Raw genomic sequence first — 26150 nt, 5'->3', positions numbered from 1 at the left:
TACGTGGTACAAATGTGTTCTCCCTAGTGGCAAGTTCTTATTGTTAAAAATATTTTTACTAACTTTACTCACATGAACAGACAATAGTACAAAGTTCCAAAAGTACAAAGTCATGAGAAATGTCCCACTGTTTCTTCCAGATTCCCTATTCCCTTTCACCAAGGCAAATATTGTTCCCGAATTCTTTGAAGATATTTACTCTTGGGTTTGAATCTTATTGTGTTCTGGAGCAGATGTGGTATAAGGGAGGTCTTTAAACTAGATATGTTTTATTGGTTCCCATACATCTAAAATGTATTAAAAGAGAAAATGAGGCTTAGTTATAGGAGTAAAGTAAGGGATCACTTTTAGCTTAATCCCATAAGTTTCCCTAGAAATCTCCTAGGTGAAACTTTATGTTATGTCTATATTTATGTGGCCATATTTCATCATCTAAGATGCCACCAGTTGGTAGATCCACATTTGATACATAGCTAGGTAAGGAATAAAAAGAACCTAGCTAATTATTACCTAATGCCTCCCATTATTTATGTATATTAAACCTATTATATTTATTAAAGGAACTTTACTTGATTTAATGATAACATAGATATTTATATTTAATACTCTTATAAGAAAAAACACAAAGGAAGTAGAACAACTAAATTCATTCCTAAAACTTCTCCCCTTGGGATTCTGTTTTAGTCAGCTTTTTCATTGCTGTGACAAAAAGACTTGACAGGAATAATTAAATGAGGAAAAACTTACTTTGGTTATTGGTTTCCCAGGTCTTAGTCTATAGATGGCCAACTTCATTGCTGTGAGCCTGAGGTAAGACAGAACACCATGGCAGAAGGGTGTGGCACTAGCATGCAGAGAAAGCTCTGCTCACAAGGGACAAAATATATAACCCAAAGGCCCCTAGTGATTCACCTCCTCCAACCACTGCCCATCCGCCTACAGTTACCACCCAGTTAATCCATTCAAGTGGATTAATGCACTGATTAGGGTAAAGGGCTCTAAACCCAATTATTTTTCCTCAAGTCTCACACATGAGCTTTTGGGGGATGCTTCATTTCTAAACCATAACAGTTCAACTCCTCCAAAAAACTTTCAATTCAACCACATAGTTGCCCCCTTGTGCTATGAAGATCATTGGTGATTCAGTTTAAGAAGAATCTGAAAAAGAATTAAAAATTGTTGGTGCTTAAACAACTTACTTCTGTGGTTTTATAGAGTAAACCTCCTTTTGACAGCTGCTGGCCTGGTAATGTACAGAAACAGGCCAGGTTGGTTCCAGTTCCCTCTGCTCCCCACAACCATTTGGAGTTTGGGGTAGAACACTGCTCTGGTATGTCTCTGAGATTTTATCTAGACCTCAATCCTATTCTGCTAATTTGATGCTGGCTTTTTTAGTATTCACCTATGCCCCGTGAAGAAAAATACTTTATTATGGCTGTCTTCCTGACAGCAATTGAATGATGCCATTAATCCTCCCCAAATTTAGAATCATTTAAAATTTGAAGGAAAAACAAATAGCTTCTTAAAATCAATGAAAGATGGCAAGAGTAATTCTGGGTCTTATTAATTAATTAAAAATAAAACTTCTAGAATTTTTAATATTTAGATTAGAATTATCTTTTATTATCTAAATTATGAACTTTGTGGTACTGATATAAACCGTAAGTCAAAAGCTTTGAGAATATGAAATGTCTTAATATCTGAAGTACGAATCCTTCCTTTCTTAGAATGCTTTTTCAAAGCATTTGAAGTGAGTCTGTTTGAATATTTCAGTGGCAGGTTGAAAAATGGTTTCTTTCCTAATGAGTCAGCTATTTGTTTTACTATAAGAAATGCAGAACTCTGATTTAAGGATATTCTTCCAATTAACAAAGGGAAAAGCAACAGACACGTGTCTGTATTTGCAGCCCAGAGTGGCTCAGGTCATAGCCCTTTTTTCTTTTGTTTGAAATGTTTAGTATTATGGCCAGAGGTATAAAATTATTATATAAAATTATTCAGAAATGGAAATAAGGTATGAAAAAGGAGACATCCTTTCAATGTCATATTGGAGCATTAAAAAAAAAATAAGCTGACCAAGGACTTTTTAATTCTCCAGAGAATGTTCATGTTTGACTTTGTTACTAACTGTTCATGAAAGCTGGACAACTCGAAATTAAATGTTAATGTGTAGATTGCTGACTGGTGAAACAGTCTACTGTTGTTATGGTTTGATCTGGCACATATGTTGAAGTCTTGGTCCCCAGTGTATCTCTGTCCAGGGGCAGGGCTTTTGGGAAGTGATTGGATCATGAGGGCTGGAACTTCATCAGCAGGATTAATCCATTGGATGGATTAATAATAGGAATGGACTACTGGGAGGAGTTGGAAATTGTAGGCAGGTAGAACATGATTGAAGGAAACGGGTTGCTGGGGCTCCTGGGGACCATATCCTATTCTGGGTCCTTTTCTTTGTGCTTCCTGGCTGCCATGAACTGACAGTTGTCCTTCACTACATACTTCCACCGTTTTTCTGCCTTGGAGCCAGATAGCCATGGACTGAAATCTTCAAAATCATGAGCTAAAATAAGTCTTTCCTCCACTAAGTTGTTCTTGTTAGGTGTTTAGATCACAGTAATGAAAAGAAGATTAACACAACTAAGAAAGCTAACCCTAAGTTAGCTAATGCTCTGTAGCTTTCTATGTAACCTAGCAGTCCTATACTAAAATTATTCTAACAAATACTAACAGCATATTCTACCTCAAATATTCTTTGAACTACCCTTCTGCCATCCTGCTGGGTTCTTAATTGCTGTCCTGTGTAAATATCAACCCATCTATTCTATATTCTTAAGAGTCCTGGGTTTAACTTTAGGGAAAATGTTCTTTGTTAAGATGTAAACTTCTTAAGTGATACGGAATCATTGCCAGTCATTATGATCATATTTATAGGTTGATAAATATGCTTGGCACCTGTCATCGTTCATAAGAACCTGCAAATATGTAATGCATGTTTACCATATTCAAAAATAGTTTGCTGGGACTGTGCATGACTTAGACTTCATCCAGTAATTCTACCATGACTAGAAAATGATTCTCCCTGTATGGATGAGGGAATTTCCAGAACTGGGCCTGGGCTTAGGTATGGGATTGCATACAGAGTTGGGAGACCCGTTTCTGGGGAGCAATGTGGGGGGTGTGGGTGCAGGGGCATTCTGTGCATATGCCATTTGTCTTTCCTCCTTTAGCACCTGGAGTGGGGATTTCTATGCTCTCAGCCTTGTGTGTAGTGGTTCCCGCAGTGACCCCTTGTCCATCATGGGGAGATGATTCTTCTGTTTTCAGAGGTTCCTGAAAGCCTTGCTGGGGTCTTCAGAATGATCCCTAGAGGAAAATAGTGGTGTATGAGACGTTAGACTTAAGTTCCTTGCTGCCTCCCACTTACTGTCTCCTTATTCTCCTGCCTCTTCCATAAATCCCATTTTTCTCTCTCCCTCACTCCCTGTTTTTGGTCTCTCCCTTCCCTTCTTCTGCCAATTACAAATACTCCCTCACTTAGTGGATTCTTAGTGTGGAAGATGACATCATGCTTAACTGAGATACATGTTTACTTAATTGAATTTTTTAAGAAGTGCTTTAGTAAAATCCTTTATGGTAAATACTGATCCATGAAACATATAGAAATCAGTGACAATTAATTTCTTCTGTATTTGGTGTAGTTTGCAATTTTCTGAAGATGGTACAGGTTGAGTTTCCTTTATCTGAAATGTTCGGGCTCAAAAATGTTTCATGTTTTGAAGTTTTGGGATTTTGAAAATCTGCATAGGTTTTATTGGTTAAGCATCCTTAATCTGAAACCCTGAATGCTTCAAAACCCGAAACTTTTTTGAGTGTCATGTTGATGCTCCAAAAGTTTTGCATTTGGGAGCTTATCAGACTTCAGATTTTCCAATTAGGGATGCTCAAGGAGTAATTAAAGTGTTTTGTCTCTGAAAATGGTGAGGGTCACTAAGTTTGAATTGACAGAATACCTGAAGTACAGAACTGCAGTATCTTATATAATTTTGCACCTGGAAGTCAGGAACAATGTTGCTTAATGTATAAATGCATCAAAAATGAGAAATGCTACTGAATTTTCTTTGCCAGAAATCCTTATAAATAGAACAAGTTACTATCCGGATGGGACACTGGAAATTTCCATGCTTGAATGTAGGGAGTTGGATAAGGGAAAGCATTCCTCATTATCTTTGCCGGGGGGAATCTTTTGATTCTTTAATTAGTTGTCCAATCCTTTTGGTAAAATGCTGGGCATGGGAAGATGGGTCAGCAGTGTGGGAAGGAGGCCCTTTGGTACACTGTATGATGTGAGATCCAGGAGTCAGTTTGGACTCAGATTGCTCTCCAGATTCAGAACCCTGACGTCAGCGAGAAAGCCAAACTTCAAATTGACATCTGAAGACTAAGAGTTCAATGTCATTTGAGGTTTTGATACCAGGCTATTTACCTAGGGGTAAATGAATCTCTTAGACCATTTTCTATTCATGATCTCATTTCCTCCTTTAGCTTCACTCCTTGTCAGTGAGAGAAGTGATACCTCCACAGTAGGACAGAGGAACATATGGGGTTAGCAAGGTGACATTTCTAAGAGCATTAGTTATTATGGAAGATTGCCCTGGAATCCAAGCCTGTCAATCTTCAGTGCTACCAACCACGATGCCCTTCTGCCTCTTAAGTGTGCTTTCCTCTCCCACTGTGACTGGTTAGCTGGCCACTTGCCTCATGAAGACCATCAGGCCTGAAGGGCTGGAGTGCTGAAGCCCAGCTGGAGTGGATTCTCTGGAAGTGCATAGGCTATGTGAGCCTGGTAGGCACAAGGCTCATGTGAAGGATTCTCTTGTGCATCAGTACTTTGCGAATGAGCAGCACCTCACTGCTGCCTTTGGTGTTTTGTCTGACAGTGTGAGAAGCCCACAAAATTCCTTCACATGAGGGTGCCCAAAGGTGGAAGTCAGGGGTCGGGAAGTCCTCGACTAACAAATGGGGAATAGGAAAGGAAAGCATGTTCTTTTGTAGACAAAGGAGGATTTTATATACATACGTTCAGAATGTTTTTTAAAAGACTGTGCATCTCTGTACCAAGTCTGCTCAAGAAAGTTCATTTGTAGAAGATTGAAATATTCCTATTAATATTCCTTATCTAGGAGAAACAGGCATCTACTGGATGTCATGAAATGTAATATGAAAACTGATATCCAAAGGTCGTCTTTAATATTTTGCTTCCTCCTTCATTGTTATAAATATATTTCAGCTGTCCTTTACCTGCCAGTGTATAGTAGAAGGAGAGGATGGGCAATTCAGAATAAAAGTATTATCAAATGTACACCCGATTTGTGGCAACAACCACTTTTGATCTTACATCATATTATTCAATAATATTTAAAGTGCAATTTCCTCAAGTAATCATACCAGCTGGAGTTTACTATAGTCTGATACTAGTTTAGTTATAAAATTTGGATTTTTTCAATTAATATTTTTATTATTAATTTTTTGGGGGGTACTGGGGATTGAACTCAGGGGCACTGGACCACTGAGCCATATGCCCAGCCCTATTTTATATTTTATTTAGAAACAGGGTCTCACCAAGTTGCTTAGCACCTTGCTTTGGCTGAGGCTGGCTTTGAACTTGAGATCCTCCTGACTCAACCTCCCAAGCCACTGGGATTATAGGCATGCACCACCATGCCCAGATATTATTAAATATTATTAAATATTTTCACCATAGGAAGAAAACCAGAATGTAAATTGTATTCATGTATGTACCTGACACTCAAATTTAACAGAGTCTAACATTTTGCTATATTCTCTTCAAATGAGACTATTTCATGATGATTAAGAGAATAGGACATGACAGATATGGATGATGTCCGGCCCTTCCTTGCTCTTGTTCCCTCCCTCCTGTCTTGGTGCTGAAGTCTGTTATTAATTGCATATCACACATATAGAGCACAGTTCTTCAAGTAACTGATTGTACACAAAGTATTTTCATGCCATTCATGTCTTCATACATGTACTTAGGGTAATGATGTCTAACTCATTCCACCATCATCCCTACCCCTTTGCCCCCTCATTTCCCCTCCCTCCCCTTTGCCCTAATTAAAGAAGTTCCTTCATCCCCCACTCCCCCTTGTCATCATTATGAGTCAGCATCTTCATATCAAAGAAAACATTCGGCCTTTGGTTTCTTGGGATTGGCTTACTTCACTTAGAATTATATTCTCCAACTCCATCCATTCATCTGCAAATACCATGATTTTATTCTTTTTTAATTCTGAGTAATGTTCCATTGTGTGTATATACACCAAAGTTTCCCTATCCATTCATCTACTGAAGGACATCTAGGTTAGTTCCATAATTTAGCTATTGTGAATTGTGGTGCTATAAACATCGATATGGCTGTGTCCCTGTTGTATGCTGTTTTTAAGTCCTTTGTGTTTAAATCGAGGAGTTGGATAGCTGGGTCAAATGGTGGTTGCATTCCCAGTTTTCTAAAGGAATCTCCATACTACTTTTCATATTGGCTGCACCAATTTGCAGTCCCACCAGCAATGTATCAGTGTGCCTTTTTCCCCACATCCTTGCCAACACTTATTGTTGTTTGTATTCTTAATAGCTTCCATTCTGACTGGAGTGAGATGAAATCCTAGAGTAGTTTTGATTTGCATTTCTCTAATTGCTAGAGATGTCGAACAGTTTTTCATTAATTGTATATCCTCTTCTGAGAAGTGTCTGTGTAGATCCTTGGCCCATTTATTGATTGGGTTGTTTGGTTTTTGGTGTTAAGGTTTTTGAGTGCTTTATATATCCTAGAGATTAGTGCTGTAATACATACTTCTGAGTGGAGGTTGATTTTTAATAAAATGACTACCAAACGCTAAATTGGGGCTTAAGAAGTTAGTTCTGGTTGCTTCGGCCCCTCACTGCCCTGCCTTACCCTCTGAGAAGCGCAGTAGATTCTACTCCATATGTGTCCCATCTTCCTCTGGAAATATAACTTGCCCACACACATAGAGGGCTATTGTTCCTAGTACAGCCAATTTATACACTTTACACGAATACTTGCTTTTCTACTATCATGGATATGTTCACACACAAGTGGATAAAAAAAATCTGGCACTTTCTAATGTATTTATATTTAAGTTCATATCGCAAATTCTGTTCTTTCATTTTCTTTTTTTAAACACAGCCTCTTCTCTTTCATGCCATTTGATTAAACTTATTTTCTTTATACCCTCCTTCACTCCCTCCCAGTAACATGTGTTAACCATCTGGGTCTTCTTTTCCTGCTGTTTCTAAGTGCCGTAAGATTGTGTATACATGTGAACACATGAACACACACACGCCTCCACACACACACACACACCTCCACACACACACACCCCTCCACACACACACATATATAGATGCATTTGATCATTTCTGCACAAAAATGGGATCCAGTATATTGTGTCACTTGCTATTTTCTACATATTAATAGGCTGTTATTATTGAGATTTGAAAAACATTTAAGAAAATGCTGTACAAAGAGAAAGTCGAGGTGTGATAATAAACCTGGCAGAGCCAAAAAGTTCTCCCTGTGTCCTCAGACAAGGCCCCTTTACCCTGCACCTGAGTTGCAAATGAAGAGGCTTTTATACAGTCACAAACTCTGAGCTAGGGTCCCTGATAGCACAGGGTGAGCATTTGTGGATCTTGTGAACCTTCCCTGACCATACCTCTGGTTTGAAGAGGTTGGCCACCTTACACTGCCCAGATTTCAGGGACAGCTTCTTTTGATGCCTGAGATCACGTTAGATTCTGTGTGGGATCATGATCACATGAGTCTCACAAGGACAACCAAACTTTTTTTTTCCTTTTAAATATATTAGTTCTTAATTCCATTTAGTCTGTTTGCTAAGGTTAGGGGCAACTTGGCATTCCCATGCTATTTACCTAACATTTCCAGTATTCCTCATCCTCTTCCAAGGTTTATTACTTCTCTTGTTAGTAGTTGTCTCAAATTTTTATTCTCTGGGCTGAGAAAGGCACATCACTGTCTATAGATGGGTAGATTCTTATGGGCTAAAACAAAACTGCTGGCCTTGATCAGTGATATAAAGAAGAGTGTCTAATTCCTCCTCCATGTTTGCTAGTTTAATAGAGGGGTGTCAAAAGATGCAAATATTGATTTAAAAATTAATTTCATGATTAATTTTTAAAGCAAAAGTATCACATTCTATCTGATCTATGTATCTCCAGCTTTGACTCATTCCCTCTATAATGGCTTTTATTTCTCCAAAAAGCCATTGCCTTTCAACTTTCAAGACCACATGGGTTGATTGCATGTATTTAGGCATTATTAGATTGAGCTATGTGAAATTCAATTTTTGCAGGTCAAAACTGGCTGGATTTTGGCAGTTCAATGGGTCGACCCAATATGTCTGTGGGACTCTGAATATTTACAAGTCAAAGGCTTTGGAGCTGGAAAGTTCTATCATAATCATATCATCTGATTCTCAGCATTTATAGGTGATCACCTGCAGCTGGCCATTTGATTGCAGATTGCCCATTTCATGATGAAGTGCTATACCCAGGCTCAAGCCCTGATCACGTATTCTCCTCACAGACCAGGAACTGTGGTATGAGCTGTCAGGCTTCAGAAATGCTGTTTTAAAGGGTCAGGATAAAGGAGGTAGGTCCGGAAAGGCCTCTAAGGCAGGGCCAGCAAATTGAGCAAACACCCTGATGTGGAACAAACCCAAGAGGCCTCAGGACCTGAAATTGCCCCTGATTCTGAGGATTTGGATCAGACAGGTCCTCTTCCTGCATTCTTTTATTGTAATGCTACTCTTCCCAGCCACACTGTCCAAAATGCTGCTCCCAGGATCCAGGCCATTCATCCTGCCTGCACAGACCCTAATCTTGCAGATGGTTCTGAGCCTTTCCAACCAGGGTGTACCCCTTTGGCACAGTGGGTTGCTGACCTATAGGGAGAGCTTTGGAAAAGATTCGAGCAGGATCTAGGATGAGAATCCAAAGTGTTTCTCATGTTCTACAAAATGGATTTGCTTCTTTGTTAGAGAGCAGTGGCACACCCCTAATCAAATATAAGTAAAAATCAATGCATCTTCATAAGGAAAATATGGACAGATAGAAAAAGAATTACCCATCTTCCCACCACTACAAATCATTAATACTTTGGTGAATTTCCTTCCAGTTTTTAATGTATTTTTAAAAATACATGAATGGTAGGTCTATGTCTTGGTTTATGTAATAAGAATATGGAGAATATTCCATATAAAATAGACATCGATGAAGAACATCTACTACTATAGAAATTGTACACAAAATAACAGGTAACATACTTTTTATATATTTATATTTCTATCCTCTTCACTTGTGATAACTACTCAATAACCACAATTTTAAAAGGTTGCCAAGTATTCCACTGAGTAGATTTTCTGTCATGCAACTAACCTTTTAGGGCACTAATTTACAACATAGATTCAGGATTATTGGGTTCCAGTCCAGTCACACTAGTTGTGTGAATATGGTCAAGATACTTAACCTCTCTGTGCCTCAGGTGTTCATATTTAAATGCACATAAGAATTGTACTTAACTTGTTATGGAAAAGAGACAAGTCTCCAAATTTAAAAGCCAGACTTTGCCATTTTTAACAGGTGCATTGAAGGGAAGAAGGAAGAGAATGCTTACCAGATACCACCCAGATCCCCAACACATCAAAAAAAAGGAGTCTTTCTATGTCTAAATATATTGAAGACCCATCCAAAGTTTCTTGTCAGACAAAAGGGGAAAAGGGACCCCAAACTCTAAGGTTGGACATTGAGTCATTGTGACGGTGGCTGGCAGGGGAAGGGGAACTTCTGTTGATGAATGGAGGTTACTGAAAGCTTTCCTTTCAAGATAACACGGAACACAGAATTTGTTTAGTTAGACATTTTAAATCTTGAATATCATTACAGTATTTTTTGAATAGAGTAAAACATGAAACATTTTAAAGGGGTCACAGTATTATCTAGGCAACAGAACATTAGAATTTCCTTGCTATTGAGATTTTTAACTTTTGTTTAAAGAGAACTTCTTTTCTTTCTATTTTTCTTTCTTTCTATCTTTCTCTCTTTGTGGTGGGGGTGGGGAGTGGGAGGAGTACTGGGAATTGAACTCAGGGCACCCCACCATTGAGCCACATCCTCAGTCCTCTGTTTTGTATTTTATTTAGTGACAGGGTCTCACTGAGTTGCTTAGGGCCTTGCTGTTGCTGAGGCTGGCTTTGAACTCATGATTCTCCTGCCTCAGCCTCCCGAGCTGCTTGGGATTACAGGCATGCACTACCATGCCCAGCAAGGACTGATTTTCTTACCAACTCAAAGGGTCACTGTGAGGACCAAATGCTTAGTACAAAGGTTGGCATAATCAATATTTTAGGCATTGTGAGCCATCCTCAGGTCTCTGTTACAACTTCTTGATTCTGCTTCCTAGTGTGAAAGCAATCACAGACAATTATGTAAATAAATGAACATGACTGAATTCCCATGAAACTGTGCTTATGAAATTTGAATTTCACATAATTTGTATGCTGCAGATTATTTTTTTGTTTGATTCAAAACAACTATTTAAAAAATGTAAAAAGGAAAAAAAATCTTAAATTCACAACTGTGCAAAAATAAATGGTGGACGTGGTTTGACTCCTGGGCTGTGGATTGCCAAGCCAAGGCTTGGAACAGTGTTTGGCATCCATTAAAGTGCTATGAATGTGTTAGCTTCTATTTCCACGTCTGGGGTTTATCACTATCATCACCCTCTAAGCCTTCCTGCTTTTATAAATAAATCCATGAAGAACATCTTCATGTAGAAAGGGTTTCTCTTCTACTTTTGCAATTATACTGCAGTCCGATGCCAGGGTCAGACATTGCCAGGTTCTGGAAGAAGCCAGGCTGTAGCGCCCAATTTTCTGCATCTATTGACCTCCTGGGAGTCTGACTGTAGCAACTGCAGCTTAGTAGACTCCTAGCTCTACCATAGCAAGGAGGTTTTGTCTCCCATGCAAGTGGTGGCCCCTTACCAGAGAGCAGGTTGGGGTCCAATGTAAGGGGTTTGCAAGGGATGACTGCGGCCCACTTGGAGTGGTGGTTACTTGTGAGCTGTGTCCTTCACTGACTTTTAGCCTGTGCTCTCCTAAAGATGGGTGAAAATAGGGAGATGGAGAAATGTCTGTACTTGACTGCTGTTACTTCACCCTGTTTTAAAGTGATAAGAGGTAGGAGAAAAGGGGGTTCTAAAATGAGTGGTACCAAAAGAAACTAGGAAGTAAGGGAAGAGAGAAAAGAATACAGTTGTCAGAGCACATCATAATCCCGCATGTACACAGCTGAGTAGAAAAATCGCAGATATCTTTATAAACTTTGACACCACTGTTTCATTATTCATGAAGACTTTTTTTTGTAACCATAACCAGCTTCATTTTTAAGGAAATTTATTCCAAAAGCATTTTTTAATTGAGTTTTTATGGTAATTCTGTGTATTGACTATTGAGTCAACATACCAGATAAACTGTACTCCAGTTGATCCTTTTATTCAGCGGGTCTCAACTCTGCTTCTTCAAGATAATGAAGTGAGAATCAACCCAGAATTTCATGAATTCTTTGCGTGGTAAGGCATGACCTTTTCTGAATTTTTAAGAGCGATTTTTCTAAAAAACAAAAAGTTACCTAAAGAAGTTTACTTTAAACCCCAGAGTTTTGGGGTGGAATATTTCATTGTTGTGCACATGTGAAATTATTTATGAATGTGTTTGTGTGCGCGCGCGCGTGCGCGCGTGTGTGTGTGTGTGTGTGTGTGTGTGTATAAGCACGTGTGTATGCACACACCAGCACATTTCAAAGTTGAATTGTTAACCCTTTTAATAACTCACCTTTGAAATAGAAGTCCCTTGAAATCAGGTACTATTTTTGTTTAAAAAAAATTCATCTTTAGGGCTGGGGTTGTGGCTCAGTGGTAGAGCACTTACCTAGCATGTGTGAGGCACTGGGTTCAATTCTCAGCACCACATATAAGCAAATACATAAATAAAGCTCCATCAATAACTAATAAAAATATTTTTTTAAAAATTCATCTTTAGATGAAATGTATCATTTCTGTCTGGCTCAGGACCTTGCACAGAGGTAGGCATCTAAAGTTACGCCATGAGAGAAAGAATGGCAGGAGATCCTGAGGGAGAATGTCCTTCCATCTCAACAGTGCTCCTGCTGTGCTCCAGGCCCTGCTTCCGTATTTCAAAGGACAAACTTGTCTGCTAAGCCCATTTTCTATAGCAGCATGGACTCATGTCAGATGCTGGAAGGCAGGAGATACTCTATCCCATCCCGTCCCACCCCCACCACTGTGCTACACACACCTTTCTTTTTACACTAGACTCAATTTCTAAAGTTGTTTTCCAACATTTCTGACAGGCCTCTTGATGGTGATATTTAAGGGGCACACTTTTACTCGTGTCTGGGGTTGGCTGCAGTGTGGTCTTCCTAAATGTATACTCTGTCCTCATGTGACCTGCTCTAAGAAGGGTGCAGTAAAACCTCCTCTATGCTTGTGCTCCTGTTTGTGCAACCCAGGATGTCAAAGCCTCTGCTTGCCACATGAGGTTGACTCCTCCTGGACTTATTGCCCACTCTGACTTTTAGTTCTTAGTCGTATGAATGGTTATGGTTCAGACTGCAGAATATTCCCAGGGAGGAGGTTCCCTTCGTGACAGTGGGTGATTTGTGATGGTTCCAGAGCTTGATTGAGCCAGGGCATCTTACCTGACAGCTTAGTTGTGACACAGGAGACACAGAGCCCAGGTTGAACGCAAGGAGGTAAAGGTGGGTGAAGGGAACCAGACTAGCAGAGGTGTTCGGGAGGCCAGGCAAAGAGAAGAGAATGTGCCCTTCAGCGGAAGGTTCAGTGGGCCATTGAGGCAGCTTGGAATCTATTGCCTGAATCTTCAGCATCTTCTTGGGTGCTTCTTTCATGAAGATCTTTTGTGCGTTACCTCAAAGAATCAAATTTTAATGAGGAGGAGCTGGGCTTTCATGAATTATTTGCAAGGCCAATTTCCCCTATTCTGTGGATATGTGCTTAAATTTCTAAAAAAATCTTTCTAACAGGACTTTGATTTTCTCTGATTAAATTTCTCTGATTAAATTCCTTCTTGCTAATGGGGTCCCTGTTTCTAGTCTCCAAAGATCTTTGAACCTAAGTAAGACAAAAAGCTGTGGAATTGTAGTAGTAACTCTGCTAGCTGTGAGCTTGTGGAACTCTGACCCTCATCAGGAGGATAAGAATAAGATTTGCCTCTTCACTAACACTTGCCTCACTGGGGAGCTGGGAAAACCAACTGAAATCCAACATTTAGAATGCCTGGCTCAGTGCCCACCGGTACTCATGCCAATACCGGATCACAGTTGTTTTCTTGATCTTTAGCATTTTGCCGTCTCTCCCAATCTTAACTCAGATTTTATAGGCTGTCTTCTGTGTTTTCAATTAAACTATTGATTTGTATTAAATTTAATGGAGAGAGACCAAGGCTGGAATCCAAAGATTCTTACGTGTTATTCGTAGGGATCTTTGGGACACTGATGATTGTTGGGGTCTTTGAAGTCAAATGCTTTCAAGAGCCTCATTATAGAAATCTGTGAGGCCACCATGCAAGAGAGTGGTGAGCTTTTATCAACCCAGAGAATGTGTGTCTTACCTAAAGCACCTGTTCCAATAACAGCATGTGCTTAACCCAACAGTACTTTGGGGGTTCCAGCTTCGTCAGCTGGAGGACAGAGATCCCTAACCCCTCATGCATTTGGTGACTGGTTTTAGAGCAGTGGTTCTTGTGTGAAGCAGCTTGTGGGAACTTGTGTGAATGGCAGTAATCTACTAAACCAGAAACACTGGGGTAGGGTGCAGTAACCTGGGCTTTAACCAACTCTCTAAGAGGGGCCAGGGGGTGCTACAGTTTGAGAAACACTGGTTTGGTTTTTCTGCCTAAACTGGGCATCACAATCACCTGGAGAGCTTTAAGAATCCAGTTGCTGCTGGGCGCAATGACACACTCCTATAATTCCAGCAACTCAGGAGGCTGAAGCAAATGGATCAAGAGTTCAAAGCCAGCCTCAGCAACATAGCAAGGCCCTAAGCAATTCAGTGAGACCCTGTTGCTAACCAAAATATAAAAAAGGACTGGGAATGTGGCTTAGTGGTTAAGCACCCCTGGGTTCAATTCTCAGTACTGAAAAGAGAGAGAGAGAGAGAGAGAGAGAGAGAGAGAGAGAGAGAATGAATATCCAGTTCCTTGGCTCCCAACTGCAGTTTCTCATTTAACTGGTTTGAGATACAGGCTGGACATTTAGATTTTTTTAAGAGCTCCCCAGAGAAATTTTCATTGCCTCCAAGGAGCTTGTTGAAGCACCATCACACTCATTTCTCCTGGCTGGGGAGTGAGAGGGAGTGCATCCTGTGTATGGGTAAGAGAGCACCTTGCTCGCTGACTCTTCTTCCCCTGGGAGAATGTGGTCTTAAACTTCCAGCCTCCTGGAATATCCTTGAATGGGGTTTTTCGTAGACGAAATGAATATTCACTCAATGTGATTTGTTTTAAAGGTTCCTTTTAATGCTATATTTGTTCAGCAAATGTAGGCACTCATATTGCACAAATATTAACTCCTAAATCCTCAAAGGCTTTCCCCACGATATGCCATCTGGCAGGCATTATTGTAATCATATCTTTATTATCCACACTAATGAAGGACTAGCATGGCATTGATAATTGAAAAACACAGATCATTTAAAAATCATTCAGACTAGTGCCAGCTCTGCTTCCCCAACCAGGAATCACTCAAGAGTAGAAAATATTGACTGATTACAGCTTCCTGTGGAGGTGCTAATACGTATTATTTTAGTTAAAATTTTGAGCAATAGAATAAGCAAGAGGCTTCTACATTATGATTCCCTTTTCAGAATAAAGAAGTTTGTTTTTTTTGTTTTTTTTTTTGTTTTATTTCACGAGAATTTATTTTGTGTCCTCATCAATACTTTGTTTTTTGGGTTTTTTTTATTGGTTGTTCAAAACATTACAAAGCTCTTGACATATCATATTTCATACATTAGATTCAAGTTGGTTATGAACTCCCAATTTTACCCCAAATACAGATCGCAGAATCACATCGGTTACACATCCACTTTTTTACATAATGCCCTATTAGTAACTGTTGTATTCTGCTACCTTTCCTATCCTCTACTATCCCCCCTGAGAGGCCTAAACACAAAGCAGATGAACAGCACATGTATTTAATATTTAACCAGTAAATTAAAGTGTGATGAAATGAATGTTGCATGAGACTCAGGAAGTTGGTAGATCCAGGTTTCTAGATCTTCTGGTATTAATTGTGTTACTGGAGACCATTCTATCCTTCACTGGGTCTCAAAATGTGGTCCCCAAACCAGCAGCATCTGCATTGCCTAGGAATTTATTAGAGATGCAAATTCTTGGAACCCACCCCAGACCTAAGAAATCAGAGATTCCAGAAATCAGGGGCCAGCAAGTGTTGCTCTTGAGATTCAGGGAACCGCTCATGGTTTTAACACTGCTGTTCTCCATCACAGGTTTGGTGTTCTGTCTATATAGTAAGGGGCTGGCCTTGGTTGTATTTATGGTGCACCATCCTCTCCAATGGTGTGGTGTATGGGCCCAGAGGAGATTTAGAGATTTTATGTTTTAGAGCTTATAACTTTCCCTTGAATGTATAGTTGAAATAATTTAGTTGAAAAACTGGTTTGTGAGTAACAGGAGAGAAACTGATCTCCAAGAATTAGCTAGCAAACTGCACATAGGGTGCTTCCTATAAAATAGCTCAAGGTGTCTTCAGCTGGTTGATACCACGTTCCCAAAGTGACAAACTCTGGTGCTCTGGAAAGGGAGGCAGCCGTTTCCCTTCTCTCTAGGGGTTTAGAGCTGTCCTCTGTGATTCACAGAGCTGCGCTTCTACAGGAGTTAACAAATGACATTTCAGAAGGATGTACAGAGGTACACAGGCTTTGCAGTAAAACAAGGGGAAATTTCAAGCCATTTATCAAAGCTCTTGCAGCTTCCATTTCAAGACAGGTGGAAAAAAATAACATGGAACAAGAAAAGAAAATAAATCTGTACCCAGAGCATCTCATAAATAAGAAAGGAGTGGGGGAGCTCTGGCCTTGCCGGTTCTCAGAGTATTTTTGTCACAGTACAGAAAGCTTTCAAATATTTGGGCCTGTAATTCTTTTCCTTTTTCCATTATCAAACATCCGTGGTTATAAAATTATTTCACTAGCTATTAAAACCAAGAAAACAAAACAATCATTTCAAGGAGAGAGATGCTGGGAAAATGATAAAATGATACCTGGATGGGGGGGTGGATAGACATAGTTCTTCTCCTCCAACTACAAAATGTTCATTTCACCTAAAATATAGTGATGCTTCATAATTTAGAATGAATCATTGAAAATCAAAAGCAATTTTTTCTAATTGACTTTTGTTTAGTAAGAGCCTATTTGTTGGGGACAATTAGGACATGGTTCAATGAACACAAGAGAGTTAGGTCTGTTATAATGTCTGGAAATGGTGAAGAAATTATAGCTTTTATTAAGTGGGATGAATTGCAGTCCCTTTCTGTCTGAGGGAATGATGTTGATTGAGGAGGACCCCAACAACCGGGGACCTGCACTGGACATCTTTGTGAAATCTGAAGCAAGGTCAGATTGGTCAACAACCTGATACTATACAGTTCTTCTCCAATGCCTGTGCTCTTGAGTTCACCTTCTGGGTTTGATGCATACTGGTTCTGAAACTTTGGACTAGTTACCCAAACTCTCAGGCCCTTGGGTTCTTTCTTGTCAAAGAAGATCATGATAGCATTGACCCACTGAGGGTTTTGTGAGGACAAAGGGCTAGCATATGCTAGACACCTTGCACAATAGCTGCACATAATAGGTATTACTTTACTAGGGTGATTTGCCAACTAGCTGTATGGTTCTTTAAAAGAACTCCAAAAATCAGTTACAGTTTACCCTCCATATCTGTGAATTCCTCATCCACAGATTGAACCAATTGTGGATAGATAATGTTTTTAAAAATTGTAACTGTACTGAACATGTGCAGACTTTTTGCTTATTAAGGATTCCTCAAACAGTATAGATTAACAAATAGCTACATAGAATTTACATCATATTAGGTATTATAAATAACATTAGAGGTGATTTAAAGTACACTGAGTATGTATATAGATTATATGAAAATACTATGTCATTTTATATAGGGAATCTCAAGATGTTGGTACCCATAGAGGATCCTAGAACATTTCTCCATGTATATAAATAATCAAGTGTATATAATTTTTTAACTCTAAGGATCTTTTGAAAACAAGAGTTTCCTATTTTATACCCACAGTATATGCCTCAGGAAGGGTTGGATAGATAGAAGGAGGCTTCCAGGGAGTCCTGGGTGCAGAATTCAAGCAAGAGCGATGGACGATTCTGGAGCTGTGGACACCAATCTCTCTGGTCATCTTCACTAACATACAGTTTTAGAGGCTTGTTGAAATCAGATTAAGGGAAATTAATTTTTTGACTTGATTTACTCTTCGGGGTTAGTTTTGAAATAGACTCATAGACCAATAATAGAAATAGGTCTAAAATAAATGTTATGTTTTCTTCTTTTCCATCTGGCTCACTTGCCTTTGTTGGCTCATGCTGTATGGAAGCTAACATTGCTTAGTCTACATTTTTGTGAAATAAAATTTTCTCCATCCATGTTAAATCTAAATGCTAAGCATACCAAAACAAAGGCATCCAGCTTCTATACTGGCAGGAAGGAAAAGGTTGGGAACAAAAGATTGCTGAGATGCACTGTCCAAAGAGGACATTGCTTGCTCAGCCAAAACCATGTTTTGAGGTTTTTAGCAGGCTTCTGAGTTATCTGAGCCACAATTTCCTGATCAGCATAATGGGAATAACAATAGTACCTACAAAATGGGGGTGTTTTGAGACTTAATATATGTAAGTACATGATATTGCTCATTCCCAGATAATATTCACCAAATAGCAACCTTTTTATGTTATTACTTATGTTCATGAAAATCTAATGTAGCAAAGTAATCAATTTACAAATTTGTGTGTAATGGGGAAGGTTCCACCATTCTTTGATAAATAGCTAAAAATATAACATCTTTAAGTACAAGCTATTATTTTGACTAAATCTCTATGTTCATTTATTTCTAGTACTTTGAATTTTTTTCTACTCTTGAATATAAGTTAGACCCTCTTCCTCCAATGAATGTCAAATTGAGGCTGAACTGCGCTGCATTTGACATCCAAAATGATTTTCATTTTTGTTACAGTTATATGTATTTTGTGAGCTCCATCTTTCTTATTGGCAGTAGTACTTTGGTATTTTAAAAACTTTCCAACATTTTAACAAATGAATCAGGATAAAATGTTAAAATAAACTATTCAAATCAATGCAGTGACATAACCTACTTAAATAGACATGATGAATAGGGATGTTTTGAAACTGGAACTCTGGCCAGTAGGCAGCCCCACTCTTTCATGATTTTAGATGTCGTTCATTAGCTCATAAACAAAATTTCAAAGCAGCTCGGCAAAGACTAAACTGATGTACTCTTGAATAATGTAGAAAAGTGTAGGTGGATTGAACCTTGAACAAGGGAATGAAAAGGCCTTCCTGTACCAGAATTAGAAAAAATTACCCTTAACACAAATTGCCCTAGCAAAACAGAGATTCAAACTGTTTATTAAAAAGTTTTCAGGGCCAAATGTAAATATGCCATTTCATGCAAGTTATTTGAGTTATGAGATGAAAGTAGTTTTTTTTAAATAATCTTTAGGCACTTAAATTGTTTCAATTTTTTATAACAACAGTTAAGGTATGATTTTATCTCATGTAAAACATGATGCTTTGAAATACACATATATACTGTGGAATAGTTAAATGTAGCTAAGTAACAAGTGTTTTATATCACACAGTCATCATTTTTGAGGTAGAATAAGATGCCCGTTTTCACAATTTCTATTCAGTGTGTGAGCAATCAGGTAAGAGAAGGAAGGACTGTTAGATAAATTGGAAAATGGAAACCAAATTTTCCCTGATTGCAGATGACATGATATTTTGTAGGAAACCCTGAGGACCCCACAAACAAACAAAAATCTTCACATTACTAAATGAATTAAATGAAGTTGAAGGGTACAAAATAAACACACAAAAATAATCAGGGTCAATGGGCTGGGGTTGTAGCTCAATGGTGGAGCACTTGCCTCGAATGCGTGAGGCACTGGGTTCCATCCTCAGCACCAAATAAAAATAAATAAATAAAGATATTGTGTCCCATCTACAAATTAAAAAAAATTTTAAAAGACTGGGAATAGAACCACCATGACCCAGTAAACCTCTCCTTGGTATTTATCTAGAAAACTAAAATCAGCATACTATAGAGATACAGGCACATCAAAATTTATAGCGCCTGTAATGTGTGTGTATGTGTGTGTGTGTGTGTTATATATATGTGTGTGTACATGTGTGTGTATATGTGTATGTGTATATGTATGTGTGTGTATATATGTATGTACATGTATGTGTGTATATATATGTATATATGTATAGACACAGAGGAATTTTTGTGTGTGTGTATATGCATGTATCTTACATTTTCTTAATTCATTCATCTGTTGGTTCCATAAGTTGGCTACTGTGAATTGTGCTGCTATAAATATATTAATGTGTGTGAACATATACACAAACACACACACACAGAAAGAGAGTGAAGTTTTCTTAGCCCCCTCCCCCAAATTAGATTGAAATTATGGCATTTGCTGGGTAAATGGATGGAACTGGAGAACATTGTGCTAAGTGAAATAAGCCAGACTCAGAAAGTCAAAGGTCAAATGTTTTCTCTCCTGTGTAGAAACTAGAGAAAAATAAAGGAAAAAAAGCAGGGATTGGAGATATTTTTGTGATCCCACAAAACAGAGGTTAGATTGATGGAGGATATGAAGGTTACTGAGGGAGGAAGGAAGAGGGATGGAAAAAGGGAAGAACTGAGGAATTAAATTGGGAAAAGTTATGCTATCTACTTATACGAATATACCACAGTGAATTTCACCTTTAGACATATCTAAAATTAAAAAAACAAATAAACAGAATAAAGACCAGTAGTAGAACAGAGGAGGGAGAATAGAAGGAGGAGACAGGAGGCCAGGGAAAGAGGCACGTGGGACTGAAATGGAGCACATTACATTCATGTATGTACGATTATGTCAAAAGGAACCCCACTATTATGTGTAACTATAATGTACTAATAACATTTAGATCTGCATTTTCAAGACAGTTCTTAATGATTGTTTTCAGTGATTAATGGTGGAGAGTGGTTTGGTGTCTAAATAAGAGTCCTTGTGGAGTTATTCAATCATTTCAAGAATATGGAGAATTTGGGTCAGTCAGGCCTGCTCCCCAGTTAGGCATATTTGTAACTGTTATGTCATTGTGCCATCTGTGGTGACCATAATTCCAGACATGCTTTCTGGGAGCAGGTGGATGTCGGGACCTTGTGGACATCTGGATTGCATTCAATGTCTATACAATTTAGAGGCCTGAGGACTTTGTAACCCTGGATGCCTCCCAAAGCCTGTGGCCAGATGTGTCCATACTTAACCTCACAAATGAGAGTGAGAAAGTTAAGATACTCATAGGTAGTGCCTCCTGGAGTCAGCTTCTGAGATAAGTGGAAGACACATGGCTTTATCCAGGTTTTTCTCCACTTCAGTGAAGCTACCAGAAATGTAATTTTGTGTTATTTTTTTCCTCACAATGTTATATGTCTATGAATAAGCTTACATTTTGAGCTGCAGCGAGGTCTCCTAACTCTGGGTATAAAAGCTGGTTTTGCTGAACCTGTAGAGCTGGAAGAAGTACCTTCTCCAGTCCTAGAAGGCTTACAGGGAGATAGAAAACACCATCACATTTGATTTTAGAGCCTGTCTTCTGGCACTTCTGTCATGAGGAGGGAAACCAGTTCACTGGTGGTCGGTGAAGTCTGCTAACATATGCATGTATAGATATGCACAAGGAAGCCCACTTTTATATTTAATTATAATGCAATGATGAAAAAATGTACATGTAAACAAATAAAAGAAATACCAGAGAGTACAAGAAGGGAGACAAGGTGGGGGGAATGCAGAGCAGGAAAGGGGAAACACTGGGAAATGAATTGGAGTAAATTATGTTATATATGAATGTGTCACAATGAATCCCACTATTATGTATAATTTTAATGCACTAATAAAGCATAATAACATTTACATGTATATCATGCTCTTAGCCTATGAAAACATTTGTATTTAGATTATAAGTATTAACTTCTATAAAACTTTAGAATTAAAAATAATGTTAAAATAGTAATGTAGCAATAAAAAATTTAAAAAACAAATTCATGGAAAGCAAATAATAATAATAATAACAATAATGATAATAGTAAAATCTCATGTAACATTTTATTTTCATCACAGAACCATGTCAACCCTGCCATGGACTTTACTCAGACTCCTCCTGGAATGTTGGCTTTGGACAATATGCTCTACTTTGCTAAGCACCATCAGGATGCATACATCCGGGTAAGCATGCAAGACCCTTTTAGTTACTGTAAGTTTACTACTGAATTTTAATTTCGAACCTACAACTACAGAGGGGGGTTACTTTTAGAAGAGTGGCCCCAGAATTTTGTCTTTCTTCTATTGGTAAACTACAAAATTAAAACTTGGTGAAATGGATCAGGGGAATTGAAATAGGAATTTTTGACTTCAAAATTTCCCACAAAGTAATATTTAAAAAAAGACGGTAGGTACTGGGAAACGTTTTATATACTCTGATACAAGATTATAACAAAACTCTTAAATAACGAAGTACAGAAATGAACTATTTACCCAAAACGTACACAACCGACCTCTAATTTAGTGAGACTCCTTTAAACTTACTCTTAAAGTTGGCAAAAGCACAGAATTGTCTCTGGCATGTGGCTTCTGTTCAGTCTAATGCTGGAAATGCAATAAAATAAACCAAGCAAAAGAGAAAAATGGGAGAGATAGGAAGTAAGAGAAATGCCTCTCTCACATTTCATAGTTGACTAGTCAAACTCCAGCTACTAAGTTAGATTAGTTGCTGGATAGACAGAAGGAAGTGGAGGCCTCTGTTTTCTCTGTGATATGGAAGATATCACCTGTCCGGTGGAGTGAATAGGAGTGTTTGGTGACAGTGACATAGAAAGCTTGTTCCTCAGATTGCACAATTGGAGCTCTGGATTCATGATGCCCCCTACCCTTTCTTGTCTACAGAGAGAAGAGCCCAGGTGCAGTTGGGATGGGGTAGATCCAAGATTGAGATCAGGGAGAGACATGAATAAAAAGGAAAAGGGAGTTGGCAAGTAATCAGTATAATGAATAGATATTAACTTAGAAAATATGTGATGAACAAGTTACCTAAGGCAGGAAGCCAAAGACTGAACTGAAAGTCAGATCAGAGCTTTTCCCTTACTTTGACATTCTCTGCTGGTCTCAGGACACTGACTTCCCAGAGTCTTGGGCTCAAGAGATGGCACTGTCTTTTTCTAATGATTTCAATTCAGGAAGTTCCTTTTGTCTAGCTAAAGTTTCTTCTGCAAACAAGGGAGACTTCCCAGCTCTCAACTGGGTATTTGGAAATATGGAGGCATATTTCTTTAGTTGTCACCATTCCTGGTAGGGAGTTACTGGTCAGACCTGTACTATGTCGGGCAATCTGAATAGAGAAAAATTATGCCCCCTGGTAGTGACCCCCTTGAATAAAGTCATGCCAGGTCTCCATATTCTTTGTAGGTAATGTATTTTAAATTTATGTGATTTTCTATGTATGTAATTTGGGAAGCTTTGACCTATTCAGAAATATTGTTTTTAATTTGATAATATAGGGGATATTATGGTCATTTCTCTGAAAGGTTTGGTTCTTTGAAAGTGTTTGGTCAATAACAAAGTCCTCCCTAAGAAAACTGTTTTCTCATACAACTTTGATTTGACTTATATGCGTATATATTTATTGCACAAAGATTTTCTAGGAATTCAATCTGCTTTCATTGTAAGAAAATTAATATTTTTGAGGTACTACGTGGTATATATCCTTGGAGAATTGAGCGTGAAAAGCAGAAGTCAAGTAGGAATTGAATTTACCATCAAGTGATTAATGTTTGCAGATGAATGTCTCTAAAATTAGAGTTTATTGATGCTGAATGTATTGTTAATTGCATAAGGAACATATGTCTCATGAAAAGTAGTTTAATGAATTTTCTGTTATAAGTGAAATCAATACCACAGCAACCAGAAAGGAACTTTGTACCCAATACACACTTAAAAGAAAAACCTATGTGTAAGGAAAAGTGTGACCCTTTTTGTTCATGTTCATATGCACTTTGCTTTATTAGTTAGACATTCCTATACCTAGGATGTCTTTTTTTTTTTTTTTCTCAAAAGCGATTCTTCCCTGATGTTCTCTGTGTCTTATCTGACTTTGAGGCATTAACCACTGGATAGAAAACTAAAGCTGTTTCCATGAATGGATGTTATTAGTGGATTGTATAAAATCAGAGGTTTTCTGCAAGGGAGTTTTCTTTTTTTTTTTTTTTTTATTGGTCGTTCATAACATTACATAGTTCTTAATACATCATATTACACGGTTTGATTCAAGTGGATTATGAACTCCCGCTTTTACCCCGTATACAAATTGCTGTATCACATCAGTTACCCTTCCATTGATTGACATATTGCCTTTCTAGTGTCTGATGTATTCTGCTGTCTGTCCTATTGTCTACTATCCCCCCTCCCCTCCCCTCCCCTCCCCTTTTCTCTCTCTACCCCTTCTACTGTAAATCATGTCTTCCATTTGTATTCTCTTGACTTACCCCTCCTTACCTCTTATATGACATTTTGTATAACCCTGAGGATCGCCTTCCATTTCCATGCAATTTCCCTTCTCACTCCCTTTCCCTCCCACCTCTCATCCCTGTTTACTGTAAATATTCTTCTCAAGCTCTTCGTCCCTACCCTGCCCTTGTTTACACCCCTTATATCAAAGGAGTCATTTGGTATTTGTTTTTTAAAGATTGACTAGCTTCACTTAGCATAATCTGCTCTAATGCCATCCATTTCCCTCCAAATTCTATAATTTTGTCATTTTTTAATGCAGAGTAATACTCCATAGTGTATAAATGCCACATTTTTTTTATCCATTCATCTATTGAAGGGCATCTAGGCTGGTTCCACAGTCTTGCTATCGTGAATTGAGCTGCTATGAACATCGATGTAGCAGTGTCCCTGTAGCATGCTCTTGTTAGGGCTTTAGGGAATAGACCGAGAAGGGGAATAGCTGGGTCAAATGGTGGTTCCATTCCCAGCTTTCCGAGAAATCTCCATACTGCTTTCCAAATTGGCTGCACCAATTTGCAGTCCCACCAGCAATGAACAAGAGTGCCCTTTTCCCCGCATCCTCTCCAGCACTTATTGTTGTTTGACTTCCTAATGGCTGCCAGTCTTACTGGAGTGAGATGGTATCTTAGGGTAGTTTTGATTTGCATTTCTCTGACTGCTAGCGATGGTGAGCATTTTTTCATGTACTTGTTGATTGATTGTATGTCCTCTTCTGAGAAGTGTCTGTTCAGGTCCTTGGCCCATTTATTGATTGGGTTATTTGTTATCTTATTGTCTAATTTTTTGAGTTCTTTGTATATTCTGGTTATTAGGGCTCTATCTGAAGTGTGTGGAGTAAAGATTTGTTCCCAGGATGTAGGCTCCCTATTTATCTCTCCCCCCCAAAAATAAAATACTTGGGAATCAACCTAACAAAAGAGGTGAAAGATTTATACAATGAAAATTACAGAACCCTAAAGAAAGACATAGAAGAAGACCTTAGAAGATGGAAAAACATACCCTGCTCATGGATAGGCAGAACTAACATCATCAAAATGGCGATATTACCAAAAGTTCTCTATAAGTTCAATGCAATGCCAATCAAAATCCCAACAGCATATCTTGTAGAAATAGATAAAAGAATCATGAAATTCATATGGAATAATAAAAGACCCAGAATAGCAAAAACAATACTAAGCAGGAAGTGTGAATCAGGTGGTATAGCGATACCAGACTTCAAACTATACTACAGAGCAATAGTAACAAAAACAGCATGGTACTGGTACCAAAACAGGCGGGTGGACCAATGGTACAGAATAGAGGACACAGTAACCAATCCACAAAACTACAACTATCTTATTTTTGATAAAGGGGCTAAAAGCATGCAATGGAGGAAGGATAGCATCTTCAACAAATGGTGCTGGGAAAACTGGAAATCCATTTGCACCAAAATGAATCTGAATCCCTATCTCTCGCCGTGCACAAAAGTTAACTCAAAATGGATCAAGGAGCTTGATATTAAATCAGAGACACGGCATCTGATAGAAGAAAAAGTTGGTTATGATCTACACGCTGTGGGATCGGGCTCCAAATTCCTCAATAGGACACCCATAGCGCTAGAGTTAACAAATAGAATCAACAAATGGGACTTACTCAAACTAAAAAGTTTTTTTCTCAGCAAAAGAAAGGGAGTTTTCTTGTGACTATGAAGAGAAATACCCCAAAGATAAAGTACTAGTACTATAAATAGTGAAAGTAGTGATCCCTGACAGTGCATTACATTTTGATCTAAGAGTGGAATGGTTTCTTCTGAAACATAAAGTGGAGTTTATTTTTTTTTTTAAGTTTGCATTTTGATAAAATTTACTTTTTTTTTTGACAAGGTACATCCCCTGTATGAATGCAGGGATTCATTTGTTATCTATGTCTTCATTTGATAAACATTTACTCTGCATCACAGTAGTCTCACCATTCACTTTCTTTGCCAGGCAGGTTTATAGTTGAGATTTTTTTTTTTTTGATGTATCACATACAACACACACACACACACACACACACACACACACCTTGCTCTTTATACTGCACCCTAGCGGTGAGCTGGGTGGTGGGGATT

General features: G+C 38.5%; 1 protein-coding gene across 1 annotated transcript in view; it reads left to right on the top strand.

Moving 5' to 3' along the window:
* Elmo1 (engulfment and cell motility 1) overlaps positions 1 to 26150 on the top strand; it is a 559102-nt gene that overhangs the window by 257531 nt on the left and 275421 nt on the right. The window contains exon 14 of the mRNA XM_026387606.2: positions 21617 to 21721. Coding sequence (XP_026243391.1) covers positions 21617 to 21721 — 105 coding nt within the window. The remainder of the gene's footprint in view (positions 1 to 21616; positions 21722 to 26150) is intronic.

This window comes from Urocitellus parryii, chromosome 3, assembly GCF_045843805.1.
Source record: "Urocitellus parryii isolate mUroPar1 chromosome 3, mUroPar1.hap1, whole genome shotgun sequence".
Taxonomy (NCBI): Eukaryota; Metazoa; Chordata; class Mammalia; order Rodentia; family Sciuridae; genus Urocitellus; species Urocitellus parryii.
The sequence above is the reverse complement of the archived record's forward strand: the minus strand, read 5'-3'. Positions and strand labels throughout refer to the sequence as shown.